General features: G+C 34.8%; 1 protein-coding gene across 8 annotated transcripts; it reads right to left on the bottom strand.

The window, feature by feature from the left end:
* Positions 1–925: 925 nt before the first annotated feature.
* On the bottom strand, positions 926–15,217 carry LOC124416598. Of its 8 annotated transcripts, none has more exons than XM_046897808.1 (16): positions 15,109–15,217; positions 13,328–13,410; positions 12,261–12,558; positions 11,623–11,764; positions 11,168–11,287; positions 10,643–10,908; positions 10,432–10,541; positions 9,055–9,669; positions 6,244–6,441; positions 5,384–5,721; positions 5,020–5,319; positions 4,666–4,936; positions 4,131–4,262; positions 3,761–4,014; positions 3,271–3,415; positions 926–3,145 (listed from the first exon to the last, which is right to left on the bottom strand). In XM_046897808.1, exons 3-16 carry the CDS (start codon positions 12,488–12,490, stop codon positions 3,138–3,140), a joined length of 3,129 nt encoding a protein of 1,042 aa, XP_046753764.1. In that variant the 5' UTR covers positions 12,491–12,558; positions 13,328–13,410; positions 15,109–15,217; the 3' UTR covers positions 926–3,137. The 8 variants fall into 8 exon arrangements, with proteins under 8 accessions (XP_046753764.1, XP_046753769.1, XP_046753770.1 ...); XM_046897813.1 differs by having other exon boundaries at positions 4,131–4,244; positions 15,109–15,175; XM_046897814.1 differs by having other exon boundaries at positions 4,741–4,936; positions 15,109–15,175.
* Between the last annotated feature and the right edge of the window lie 284 nt (positions 15,218–15,501).

Below are 15,501 nucleotides of genomic sequence, written 5' to 3'. Positions count from 1 at the left end.
ATGTTTCAGACATGTCCAAAAAGTGTTTCTTCACTCAAATATAGGCATTTTGAGTCAATTTTTTCATTTTAAAGTGAACGAGTTAATATATTTTAGAATTTATTCATTCTGAGATGCTGGATTGAATATCGCTTACTTTATTGTAGCTGCCATAAAATATTTAACTGCTCACAGTTAGAAGTTAGTTTACAGCAATTATCTAAAATTCGTTACATTGAAAGTAATTTATGCAATTCGTTACTATTGAAAAACGTATGAAATTGGTGAATCCCAAACCCTTTGTAAAGTTCAATCATGTGCTTCCGTTTGTTAGTAACATATTTGTTAAGGAAGCCTGAACTATATTGTAATAAATAAAGTTACTGGTCTTCGTCTAAAACAAGCAGTTAAACTTGTTAAAATTCTTAAAAAATCGAATGTAAGAGTGCAAATATCATTTTCAGTTCTATATAGCGCCGAGAATGAAGAATTTGTGGAAGTTAAAATTCATATATCCATCATTATAATCAAGATTTTAACATACCTGTAAACAGCCTTGAAACCTTTACAATTTAAAGATTTCAATGGTGTTTAGTTTTTCAAGTTTAACAAAAAATAAATTCCAGGAAAACATTCGTTATTCCATTTTATTAAATCCGCCTCTAATCTACATCTCTCCCAAAAGTCGAATCTCTTTTATTACCTTTTATTCATGGAAGAAAACGTCATCATCAATATTAAAATTACAACACAGTTGCATAATCAATTTTAGGATTTTGCCCTAAGACTGTTCCTAACGATGGTGGCAAATATATGAGGCTAGTGATCTATGAGTCTAGCATGAATTTTTCATCTATATATATGTACAATTCGTGCTTGTAAATGAACAAAACTTCGTTCATGAAGGATAAAGGTACTTTGAAAAATACTTGAAATCAATTGATTTATTTTTGCTCTCGCATATCGTATATTTTTCGATTACCTTAAATCAATCAATAAATTTATAATAATCGTATTTTAATTTTTCATTCATTCACTTGTGTATCTATTTGTTTGCGACATGACAGTCATCAAGATCGCTACGCGCTCATTCAATATTGTGTAATTTCAGTTTATAATAATATTAATAATTAGACGTCGTCTCTTGTTATTTTAATAATTTTATACAAATTGCGGACTGTGCTGGATGATTGTAGAAAAAAAAAGCTCAGCAGCTGTCCAATCTTTGCATGTCAAAGTACGCATTTGCTTTTTCTAGGTGCTTTTTTAATACCATATATTTAAGAGGTCTTCAATTTTTTTTCGCTTGATTTTAATACTGCACAACTGTCCTTAACGTCCAGTGTGCCAGGTTCAAATAGAGCGAATCAAATCAAAAATTGTACATCGCGAATACAAATTGTGTTTCTGCCCTTAACGTTCAGAATACTCAACTTGAATGCAAATTGACCTCTCTCTTCATGCTCCATGTATTGTGTCTAAAACGAGAACACAGGGAAGTGTTTGAAATCAAGGAAAAATTTGAAAATGATAGATCACGAGCCCAATGATTATCAGCTGCCAAATTTTATCAAGTCTAAGCCAAGTATATAGAATAGTGTTACAGTTTTTCATAATTTTACATTATCGCATCAATTTGTAGTGGTTAATTTTCTACGTTCTGAAAAGAAATCGAAAAATGTGTAACCTTGAGTTAATATCTTGATTCTAATAGTATGGCACTAAGTATCACTAGTGAACTGTCCCAAAATCAATTTTCCTTGACATTGTTCACTACAGCCCTGTGCTTTTTTCGACAATTCATTTTAAATTATAAATTTCCAGTACATAAATGTACAGTATACATTTGCAGTGTATATACAGTATACACACACACTATGCCCTCCACCGAATGAGACCACACACAGCTGTCTATATCTTTTCCTTGATCATTGACGAATTTGCGGATTAAATTGGAAAACTACTACATACTCTGATATCTATTATGCCACAATTTTGGATTTGATGTAAATAGTTAATCTTTTGATTAATGTCTAGAACCGTGAATAAATACAGAAATACCACTATGCTGCTCTGAATATTACATCAGAAAAACGAGGGACAGGTACGTAGCAAATTAAATTACAAACTGAACTTATGCAAATCGCCACTCGAAGATGTGATGTGTTACAAAATCAGATATGATAAGTGACCCTTTTTCAACCTTCGTAAAATAAACCAGTGCTTTCATCAACACTGTTATTATTCAATTCCCGTAATGGCTATACAATCAATTATCCTCAATATTTAGATTGGAATAAGCGCCACATAACTTACAATTCATGATGTTCTCCCTTTACTGTTTTCACTGACAAAATAGGAAAAATGTAATATACTTCAACTTTTTCTGGTACTGAAATTGGCAAATGTGACTAGGTGATAATCTTTTTCAATTCTTTATTCGCTTGAAACAATCAAAGTTGCAGATGTTCTTCACATCGTCAAAATTGTCTCAAGAATTTGAATTTCAAACTGTCTGAAGACACGTCTTCATAAAGAACTGAATAAAAAAAAAAAACCAAAATCAAATATTACTAATTGTTTCAAACTATGACAACTATTTCTGCCTTTAGAATAATTTTCTGATTATAATTAGTTGAAAGAGTAATCATGTTCAGTGTTTTGAGTAACTTTTGGCAATCCTTACTGACTTGAACTTGTGAGTTAAACTCTATTAATGACTTTTGCTCCAGTGAAAGAAATGCGAAAATCTCAGAATGCTTGTAATAATGTTAATGCAAACACCACAGTAATATTGCACAATCATCGAAAATGAAATCTCTGTTTCTAAACTTAGTTCGAATATCTTTGAGAATATGCAGTAAAATATCTCAGGTGTAATGTCAGTGAATTTTTAATGTACATTGTTTAAATATAACCATATCAGAAGGATGATCAACATATGCTTGTAAATCGGGGAAAAAAATGCTAAAATAGTATTTCCATTATTTTTTGCAGTACCAAATAGACATTGGCACGAAAACAAATCAAATATTTCTGGAAATAGATATAGACATAAGTTAGAAAAGGTACGTCACCAGCCATTGGCTGTTTTTTACGCTCTGATGCCTGTACTGTGTATCGCGTGGTATTGGTATGTCGGCCTGTTTTCATGATGTTTACAAGTCTGCAACAAGTGATAAGTTTCTTTAATGACATTATATTTGATACCACTCACTGTTATGTTACCCAGCCTAGCCTCAATAGAAAATTTAGTTTTAAGTAGGTACAACAGGTCGTATAATAACTCACTTTCAATCTCAGATCCAGCAGAAATTAGTTTAGAATGCGATTGTGTCCCTGAGCTTGGTTGTTGACCATTGTGTGGCGCCGAAGACGATGGCGCAGCAAAGCCTGGTGGTGGTTGCATTGCCCAGTGCTGGGGCTGGTTCTGCTCCTAAAATCGAAGAATACGTTCATTTTTCAACATTTGCAAGAAATTCATTTTTCAAGATTGGACCCCAATAGACTCAAGGTATGAAAAACTAACCACAGACCAGAGAAAATTAAGATGAAGAAGAAGATTAAGACAAGTACACATTTGTCAATAACATCACTTACAAGCGTCCATTGATTTCAAAATGTAGTAAGCAAGTGATAAGTATAATATTTCTTCGATTAATAATGGTATGTGATTCAATTTTTCGTAAAGTTTAGCATTTTATGGGCCGAAATACCAATGTGATTATTGAAAGCCAGAAGGTTTTCAACATTTTTCTGTGCATTATAGATTTTTATTGACCTGTTGTGTTGTATGAGATGATGTATGCGGAGACTGAACATGAGGAAACTGCCAAGTAGCTGTGGCCTGGAAAGGAACTGGTCTAGATGAGCTAACAATAGCTGGGTCAATTGAAGTCCAGTCAGCATTTGGTCCGATATTATTCCACCCCGTCTTTTGGTGTAGAACCTGTTGGTGGTATTGCTGTTGCGGACTGCCTACTTCGCACCAATCTTTCAAGTTATACACAGCATCGCCGGCACATTTACCAACACCTAAATAAAGTGCATGTTCTTTTACTGTTTGTAAAATCATCATTCCCAAAGGTCTACTTTAAGAAAGTTGAAAAGGTGGAAGAGAAAAAAAGAACAAAATACGAAACATTGTATACCTTGTGAACGAAGTAGTGGGCCACCGTTGGGTAGAAAAGTATTTTGCTGTGGAGTTTGGGCTCCAGTGAACAATACCCCAGATGAGTGACTCATGAATGGCAGTATCTTACTACCTGCAGACATAAGCAACTCTGTAACACAAACACGAGTCCAAGCCACTGTACATTCTTGCCATATGGTAAATATCTACACCTATGATGGATATAGTGGTTTATTGTTAGAAGACAATACCCGTGTCTTATTATCACATTTTATATCTGAATCACTTCAAGTGTACAACTTTCTGTCTGTATCAGAGATCAATGATGGAAGATGATGCTCAAAAACAGTTTTCAGCTACCATTTCCAGTACTAAAAATTGATTGCTGGAAACTGTCGATCCTTCATAGTCAAAAGGGTCTGGGTCAGCTACAAAAATAGATGCATTCACGGGAACAGCGAAAAATAAACACCTCGGAACATGTATCCATGTATAATTTGACGATAGTGACCACTTTATTTGACACGCTTTAAGGAAAATTAATCATTATTTACCAGAAAGAGCATTGTTTGTGGGAGCCGGTCGCGGTATACCCAAACCAAAGGAGTTCATGTGATTTGGAGCCGAACCTGGAAAGCCTGGTGGCGGTAGGCGACTGCGCTGCCCAAGATTGGTTGATGTAGCTGCCGTAGGTGCAGGGCTTTGAGTACCACTAGGCGGTAATAAATTTGGCGGAAGTCGAGATAACAGGGAATGTGATTGCTGCAATGCTTGAAGGTTCTGCATATGTTGTGCTTGTTGTTGCAAATGAGCAATATGAGCCACCTATATTGAGACACAACAAGAATTTTTAATGTTACATAAGAAGTAGAAATGAAGTTAAAACGTTTCGTTTGAGGTTTACTGACCTGGGGGAAGTGTTGTTGACCTAAACCCACAAGACCTTGCTGTTGCACTCTGCTTTGGTCTTCTCGTTCTCTCAGCTGTTGTTGTTGTTGCTGTTGTTGCTGGAACAGTCTCTGGTGTTGCAACATTTCATTTTCCATTAATTCTGCTAATGCTTTTTGAGTTTCATGAAAAGGATCAAAGCCCAAATCATCATCAGCCTTTATCTCTGTATTTACTTCATTATGATGTTTATTTAACTCGTCCAACGACGTCTGACCGTTTTGTTTTATGTAATCACAATTTTCCTGATTTTGTTGCGCCTGCAAATGTATAAAAGTGTCTTAAGTAATGACCTGATAAACCTTTCGTATTTACAATAATTACCTGCATTACAAGCCTCTGTCTCAACGAATTTTGTTGAAAATCAGCCATAAACTTCGATGCTGGTGAATCTGTGAGAAAATTGGTAGCAAATACAGTTGCATTTTCAGCCAAAGCAGCATATCTCGAATTAGTAAAGACTTCTCCATCAATAAATTCCTCTGGATTGAAAGGGACACCTGGTGAACTAGACGGACTTGGCTTATGTGTGGGGAGATTTGTATGAGAAGGTTCCGGTTGAAATCCAAAAGCAGCTTGCCAATCTTCACTAGAGTGGACAGTAGGTAAGGAATCAGGTATCGATACCAGCCCTGTACTCATCCAATCTAAATTTGTGCTCCCTGTTAAACAAACCAATCTTTGTCATTATTTTCTAACGGAATATCTCCCTTGGAATATAAACATAAAAATACTTCGATATAAAAACATTAATACCACAATTAAAATATTAAATATGCATCATATACCAGTGTTCAATAAATTAGTTATAGTGATTTTATACAATTACTTTGATTACCCAGATAACGTGCATTAAAAATTTACAGCAAAATTACAGCAATGCTTGCAAGGTGTAGCTAGCAGAATGAGAACAAGGTGTGTCGAAAATTGCTAAAGTCACTCAATGCAAGCAAGTCTTGCAATATTACGAAATACCACGATTATTGCTTTACATTTGCTGCGTAAAAATTATTCATAACAAACATTCGGTGAATAGGTAAAACAAATCACTATTAGTGGAATAGACTTATTGTGTAAACGCACTGGATTATCTGGTTATCTATAAATACAGGGTTTATTGATAATTTCTGGATATTTAATATCAGTCTTACGGATAAAATTGGATAGATGCCTGATATGCATACCGGTTTGTGTCGTTGGTGGTGTAGATACAGTAGATGATACTTTCTGAAATGTATTCGAACTAAAAAAGCTGTTGTTATCCGTTTGAAAGATGGACCGATGATTCAGCTGTATTTGCGACCCGCCATTATGTACACGGATACCAGGGGGCAGTTGCTGTGAGGCATCTTGAGATGAAGTCGTACTTGCCGGTGATGTACCTAGACACGACACGTACAACCGCTACACTACGAGATGCGATCTACTTGTTTTAAGGTTCCTCCAGAATGCCAGAATAAACAGCTCCCAACAAAATGATACCAAATAATTTCCTCCACATTTTGTTGCTACCTTGTTTGAATGTTAGAATACTGTAATTGCTTTAAAGCTATCGATTGCATCTTTGCCCAGAAAACTAATTATGTGACACAAACATGGAAAATATGATAAATGCAAGAGAATACTAGACAGATTCCTTTTATCTTGAGATTTTAGTTTTGAAACAGATACTGTAGTACATTACAGGAATGAAGTTCCTTCAATAACATGCGACATGTGTCATATGCAAAAATGGAAGAGAAGCTAACTTTCTGGTTCAAAGCAACGATAAAAATATCATACATGGGTATTTTTCTATATCAATGTTTTGTAACAAATATGGCTAGGTTAAATTTGGAAAAAATTATCTATAGTCAAATATTAGGATTATACAACAATTACTGAAGTCAGTTAACATCACCAACTCATGGGTATTTCTACGTGCGTGCCTGTGTGTGTGAAAAATTTCTATTTTTCCATTATTTTGATAATTCGATTTTATTTGCTAGAAACCATTTGCATATAAATTCAAACTTTTGATAATGCGACATGAATTGCAGTTCTAGATTAGATCAATATTACTTTGTGTTATTATCTCAATTGAAACAGTGAATTTACTTGGCTGTATACAAAAGTTGACAGAAATTCTCGGATATACCAATAGAATCTGCCTACTTTCAATACTTACCTGACAATCTTGTTAAGAAAAAGAGCATGTCTACTAAAATCTCAAAAATTAACGATTTTCTGGGCAAAGTTCGCGTTTATCTAACTAGCCTATTCTCTGTGTAGGATAAAAATAAGCACACACGAAGACACAACACGATCAATTTTCTGATTAACTCTCTTTATTTTGGCATATTATATTTTTTTATAGTATGTATCATTCTACACTCTTCAATAGGCACTTGGCATAGGTATTTACTCTTAAAACACATATTTATATTTATAGTACGGCAGTCTTTCCTGACTATTTAGATCATAAGATCCACATTAAAGCGCATAGGTATGTTTAGTAGACACTACAGAGTACTTTAAGCTTTAAAGAATAAACTGAACTTTTTTAATTATAATAAAAGGCAAAGCCTGATTCTAACCGGAAATACTGATTCTTCAATTACAAAAGTAGGAGAGAGATCGGCAGAAATTTAACTAGTTACTAGTTAGTAATTGGCCAATCGTGTGGTTTTAAAATAACATGATCATAACTTTAATACACGGGTACAGTATTCAAATTTTTTCACAATCATCAAAAAATCAGAATTATTCAGTCAGTCATAAAGTACAATTGCAACCAAATACGTCTAATCAAATTACGAACTTTCGGTTTGCAAAATTGAATATTAATTGAGTTTGCATAGACTCTTGTTTCACATTGATTTTTTTTTTAAATATTGCAATGTATTTTCGAATACAACTTCCCTTGCTCTACTGTGAAGATCTGTGATTGAATACTTGAGTGATTCTTACACTGTGTTGCAATGAAATTGTTATATTTCTTCAGTTTGTATAAAAGATTTCATTAAATGTAAATATTATATCTATCCTCCCCATAGTTAGTAGAAGTATGCAGTTGTATAAATACAAAATTAATAACAATGAAAACTAATGCTTCATGTTTTCATAAATAACAGCAAGTTAGTTGGTAAGTTGAGCAAAAAGCGTATTTGAAAATCAATTACCGCTCAATAGAAAAAATTCATGGAAATTTTAAGAGAGTAATGAGATCCTACTGAAAAATTCAACTACCTGTTTCTCACACGGAAATTCACAAGAAAGTTATATTTTACAGTACAGCTGAATAATAACGGCTCAATTTTACTTTATATCGTCGAATAAGACTAAAAGCGGAGCTTTTTTTCAACTGCTAAACATTTCTCTGAGTCCAAATATGTGAAAAATGGTAGGTTTGATAAGTCATTTTTTTCTTTAGCCAAGTAAACAAACTTTTTATGGAATTTCTGGTATTAAACGTTTCTTAATATTGCCCGAGAGTTTGTCAACTTTTTGGAGTATTTTTTGATTGAGTAAGACGAAGATATTCAAAAAATTCCGATTCCTCTTTGTGCCAAATATGGCATGCCAAGCACTAAACGTTTAAATACTTGAATATCCGCACTTTATGTACACGTATGCATCATAGACTTCGAAATTCAATTTTCATTGTTATTTATAAAGCATGAGCAAGTGATTTTTCAGAATTAAAATCAATAATCACGATAAATGACTATAAAATGTATGCTACTTATTCTACTAATGTCTGACTAGTTTAAGTAAAAATTAATGCAGATATATAATAAGGCGTAATTGATGCGTTTTTCAAGTGCTTTGATTATTACGAAAATTACGATCACTTTAATATGGCATTGTTCTGAAACCTTATTGAATCTGCGCAATGGAAACCCTATGTTTTGGGAAAGTACTCACTATCTGAGAAACTCACAGCGAAATTCACAATCAGTTCAATAAAAGACAGTCGAGACAGACAGAAATAACGGCGAGTATAAAGAACTCACCTAACACAGCCACACTGCCAATTTCTTCGGAATCCACTAACCCTGCATTGAGATTTGTAGACTCTTCTGTGCTTGAAACAGTGCTAGCTGGCGTACTGCCTTCCCTTGGAGGATCACTTTCGCTCTCAGATTGACTTCTCTCACCATTTTCAAAGACACCATTAATCTTTGGTTCGTCGTTCTGGAATTCCGATGGATTTTGATCCTTACTTTGTGTATTGTGTTGATCCATTTTACTCCTAGTGCTGGACATCTGTGTATTTTCACTAACCGAATCGACCGAAGAATCGAGAGACTCCTTTTGCATGTTACTCTGCGTCTGTAAACTAGTTTGACCATTCGTTGAATTTGATTCCGAGCGAGAACTAGTCCGTACTCCATGCTTTTCTTTATTCTGTGAGTTTTTGTGTTTGTTGCGCGCAGCCTGTGCCTTACTTTCACTATTACTTTTGCCTCTACGACTCAGACCTCCTTCTCCCTTGTTGTTGTTATTTTGTTGATTTATCGTGACAGCTGGGTGATTTTGCTGTATGCTTACACTTCCGTTTGTGCCATTAGATTGTTGCACCGGCGTGTGCACAGGTGGAGATGGTTCTTTACTATTTGTTTGTGTGCCTGTAAACATTTTGCCGTTTCAGTGGACAATCTACATAAAACTATACTCAGAAGTACAAAAAATAAAATAAAAACCTGATATTTTTAATATCAATTAAACAAGTAATTGTGTTCCAGAAATAGATAAAAAAAAATAAAAGGGGCAAGAGAGGGTGTCATGCTGAGTCAATTGACCTATAAAACCAATTAAAAAGTTGCATTAGGCACCAGCATGTACCAGCATGGACTACTCGGCGGTGATTGGTCAGCAATCTAGTTGATAAGCGTGCTGGACTGCGGATGCGAGTCCTATCACTTTCGAAGTTAGAAACTTCAAACGAAAGTACTTTGGAAAAATATTTTATTACAAAAATCATTTGTTAGAAGAAGTGCTGAAAGTTGTATCCTTTAACTTGGTGCATAGTCAAGCTCAATGAAGTAGTGATTGACGCATTAAATTGTAGATGTTATCCACCTAACGTTTCAAACAGTCAAATCCTGCAAATGCTATCTCGCAGACCAAATGTTCTGTGGGCTTATTTAGTCAGCTCGATACCCTCTATTAACCCCTCAAAGGTTTACATTTAGTTCTGGGATATCCCATGTATCCCATGTGTTTTTATATCTTTTTATTACAGTAATTCATTCGTTACTGGATTTAAAAAATTTTGAAACATGGGTAATTCAATAGATTTGATATAACTGAAACTTAGTTTAGCAATGGGAACTCAATAATTATCAGACGAATTCAGATAACATAATAACATAAAACGTTTGACTTACTATTTGTCTGCCCAGGATGTAACGAAGGCCATGCTTCTTTTGTTTGTGTATTTGCTGTACCATTCTCTCGAACTGTGCTACCTGTGACTGGTGGCGATGGTGTTGGTTTTCTACGAAAGGTATATGAGATGTTAGTCAAAATAAGAAGAGTCTATAATTTATGTCTGCAGAGTTACAAGAATGTAAACAAGGGGCAAAAACTTTTATTTACCGTTGTATTGCAGATGCATGGGCGTGTAACGACTGTACAAGTTTACGCTCATACTCCTGGTGCTTGCCTTGATGCATTTCTTCTTTTGTAAAAGAGGCTTCCTGGTCGCCAAAGTCATGAAGGTACATACAATCCGGTTTCGGACATGCCTGGTTACGCATGAAATGCGAACAGTACTTGGTGGTCCCTAGTGACGTTTTGACCGTCCGCCCATCAACTACTATATTATTTACTGCTTCTATCGCACGCAACGCATCTTCTTGTCGCTAAAGTTGTAAAACATAGATAATAAAAAATCAGTTTGAATCAGAATTGATTGCAAAAGCACAGTAATATGATAACCAGTCAAAACAGTAAACAGCATAGGTAGAAGTCAAAGATTCTAGTCATATGTACATGTTTGGTGTGCAATTATTGAGCAAGTACATTATTTTCAATATTTGATGCCAGGGTTTCAAGAGTACTTTTGCATAACTCTTACTTTGTAGCACCCCTCAAATAAAACCCTGTGAAGCTGCAACTTACTTGATACGTAACATACGCCGATGCACTAGGACCCTGAGACCCTGCATACGAGGTACTTTGATTTATTACAACTTTGTGAATCTTCCCAAACTTCCCAAAGTACTCGTGTCGCTTAAGAACCTACAAAAATTAAAATCATGGCAGATACTGTGCACCAATTTATCTCTACAAATAATGCAAATCTAATTAAAATAGATGGCAAATCTTAGATGCCCGAGGATAGCTCTTTAGGTGATAAGAAAATTAGAATATCATGAGCACAACATGGAATCATAAAGTATTACAGTTTGGGAAGTAATAAAAGTAAAAACACCTAAGTCTTAATTTCAGTAACTATAGACCCAGGGATTTTTGTTAGATGTATGAGAAATAAAGAAATATCGAATAACCAAAATACCATACTCCCTCAATTTGACTGTTTGATTTAAAATATCAGGATATATTTCAGCACTTACATCAGCATCTGCCAGCCGCATTGGCAAACCAACAACAAAAACAAGATTTTTTTGCACCACCCGAACGTTTGCAAGATGTTTCCTGTTCTCAGTTACGCGTTGTTTCCGCTGCTGGTCTTTCAGTCTTTTCTCCGCCTTCAACCTAAACAAATATTGCTTATGTATCAACTTACATGACAATTTGCATTCAATATAAATTAAATCTTGTGTTTTTACCCATTCAAAACTGTGAATTGATAATTCTACCCCATTATTACGACACGATTAAGTTGCAATCTCGGAAGCAATTATCAATGTGTATTTAATCTCCTACTATGTGTGAAAGTTAATCCAATTGTGACTTTTTTAGAGAACTGATATGTCAATCCAATGGTTCACTGGTCTACTGAAATATAATCTGACAAAGTTCAGGACTCGTGCAAAATGGCAAAGATTTACGAATCAAACGGCAAATGGAAAACAAATAAAATCCAGTTTCAAAAAATAAAACTGTATTATTCGAAATTCGATTGTAAGCACACCAATCTCTTCAGAAAAGCTCTTTTTGAAGTTGCATTTACAATAATATGCAACGTTCAATTATAAATAAAATTACTCAACGATAATTGATATACTAAATACAAATGTGGTTATTATACCTTGCAATTTCTTCCTTAGTTAGAGGCTTAAAGTCCGCAGGATTTTCAGGATATGCTTTCCGACAAGCGGGACATAAACCATTTTCATCAGTACGGATTCTGTGCCAGCAGAAACGGCAAATTTGGTAACCACATGTGCACGGATAGAAGTTCAGATCATCAACCTCCAATGGTTCCATGCATAGCGGACATTCAACCGCATCTTCTCCACTTTGATTCAAAACCGACATGCTCCTTATTGCAACTTGGCGTGCTAAGTTCGGAAAAAAAACTGAAGTACACCTTGAGCCCAAAGTTCCTAAAAAAGAATAGAAGCAAAATTAATCTTTTTAAAAGGTAATGAACATCAATATGTAGTTGAAAAATTTGGATTACTTTAGCAATCCTGCATGGTTGATTTGTACAACACGACAACTTGGCACACAACAAAAAGAGAATAAACGAAATAGGTGTATTATATGTAGTTATTGCATTATCTAAGGTTGTCTATAAAAATAGGACTCTAAGATTATTGGCTACCAAATTATAGGTACGTAACGTACTGTTTAGAATTTCAATTTTGATCGCAATACATCTACCATGGAATGGAGATGTTTATTAAACGATGGATCTTTTATTTCGATCTCTACAGGTCTACTGCACTTATATATTTACATAGTACAGTATCTAGCGTTACTTTGTAACACTAAAAAATCAGGCAATTGCATTGGATGTATATCCAAATGAAATTGAAATTTTATACCATATTTATGCTGACTCAGATATTTCTCAGTAACTTTATTATAATTAATGAGAAATATTACTTTCATTAACTGTTCAAGACAGAACGTCAATTCTACACCTCTCATTTGTTCCACAGTTTCATTGTATGGAATATATAAATATTTTCGTTATTGTCATTGATACTATAATCTACCTTGTCTGTAGTTAACTGCCAACTATAGTATACATATATAACTCGTTTAAAAATCAAATTCAAACTGTCGAAACTCTTCAGTTCCTCTAGGAAAAAAGACTGACACTCTGACTGCAATGTCCTGTGAAATAATAGTTAAGTCTTTACTCACGTTAAAACTTATATTAATTTTTTCTGTACCGAGCCAATGGTAAAGCCTAGGATCCTAGATTGAGTTCTATTTCTGATAACTACCTGAAATCAAAAGATTGATTTCAAAGTAACAAAGTAAATTCCATAATCCGGTATTTCATCAATTTTAAACGGTCAACTTATGATTTAAATTAATGTTTATAGCTTTTTAGACGTTAAAATATTTCATTCAGAAACAGTCCTTCACCTTGTTCAAGTAGGACAAGAAATTACCGGAGAAAGTGAGCAGTTGTATCATTGTGCAACATGCTCTACGGTAAATTTTTACACACGTAGAATAAGAAATAAAATGTAACTGTGTGAAAATTATTAAAATATTGTAAAACATCTCGTTATGCTAGAAAATTTAAATACCAGACGATGGAGCAAGTAAACTATTACAAGTTCCCTATGGTTCTGGACAAAGTAAATTTCTTGGAAAAAATGTGTCATACCCGTGGAGTGAATCATTACATACAAGCTAATAATTCCGAGGTAAAACACTGTGTTCAACCTTTTAATTATTTTCGAACACATGACTTGACATGATAAGAATTTTTTGAAATTTCTTATGCACTGTGAAAATATCTAACAATTTACACGGATTGCTCACGATTGTCACTTGGATCACCATAAATCAGTAATGGGTTACCACAATCTCATCATAAAATACAAAGATCAACTCACAAAGAGATTTTGCGTTCACAAGAAGCAGCGGTATTACATGGTCGAGTAGTAATGCCTGTTTATAATAATAAAAAAATCTGACGAATTTATAGTTATTTCGGACACTGTTGATTTTCAATTATTATCAACAACAAAGCACTATGTTTTAACACAAGTAAGCATGTGATCAGTGTAAAATCAGCACATTCACATAAAGATTAACAAGAACTGTCAGTTGCTCAGACAAAGGATACTGATCACTAACTGAACATTTGACAAACACTGATGGTGTAAAATGAATCGTAATATGATTACCGAATTTGTATTATAAAACAAGGGCGTATAACTCAACTTATTTAACGCATTTGAGACGCAAAGATGAGTTAAGACAACGTAAACAGCTGTTAAAACTGATGGGAAACGTCAAGTGAGAGGCACAGGAGGGGTGATAGGAAAACGGTGGAAAATTATAGAGTGGGGAGTGACACGTAAAAGACGCGGAGGGCGGGGAAGGTAACCGAATAACACTATGCAGTATACGAGGATAAGCGAAGGGAGGGAGGGAGGAAGGGGCAGGGGCGGGGAGCGTGCGAAAAAGGAGTGGAGGGGAACAGACCAATGTAGCTACGCGAATAACATTAACCCAAAGAAATCGCTACTATTTATTAATACCATAAATAAATCTTGGCCAATCTATATTCCGTCAATATCCGTCGCGTTACGTTATCTACGCCCGGAATCTACGTCCGAAATGATCATTGGTGAAAATGGAAATAGCCAATGAAAGCCAATTGTTTCATGGAGTTTCCAAATTAATATTCAGATATGTACGAGACGTAGTAGAGATAAGTCAAAAGTGGGACTCCTCCCACGAGACGATAAGCGTAAACTCCTTGAAATGCACTATTTTACTCGCAAAACCTTCATTGAGTCTTGAGAGCTGACTGATTTAACCTTAACTTGGCATTCTTACCCTGAAATTTTCAACTTCTACAATAATATCCGTGTAAATTTGGAACGGACACTTGCACGATCGTTTACCTCATTTGTATCTACCCTAAGGAAAGTTGTCTTTTCAATCAAATGTTTACTTACGTATCAACTTTTCCACTACAAATCTTTTCTTTACTGGGAAATTTTTATGGACGACGAAATATAGCCGTGTGCGCAGTACTGGTGCGCAGGAGCGGACGTTACCCCTCGATGAAGCGCACGTCAAAACCCTCTTTGGTCAAAACAAATACCAAACTCGACGATGAATAAAATACCGTCGAAATTTTGTACCATACTTTTTGCACTCTTTCAGAGTCATTGTTTTTGATCGAATATTACCCGTGAATGAATTACTACGTCGATGCATGCTCTTAAAATTGCTTGGTTGCATTATTTTATCGTCTCTGTTTGGAGATTTGCCGATGATATTATTTTTCGTTTGCATTTAGCGCGCAACGCACGCACCAAAGCCGGATATTACTCAACTGATTGACG

The sequence above is a fragment of the Diprion similis genome, chromosome 2 (assembly GCF_021155765.1).
Source record: "Diprion similis isolate iyDipSimi1 chromosome 2, iyDipSimi1.1, whole genome shotgun sequence".
NCBI classification, from domain to species: domain Eukaryota; kingdom Metazoa; phylum Arthropoda; class Insecta; order Hymenoptera; family Diprionidae; genus Diprion; species Diprion similis.
Note: the sequence above shows the minus strand (reverse complement) of the source record. Positions and strands in the feature narration are given on the sequence as shown.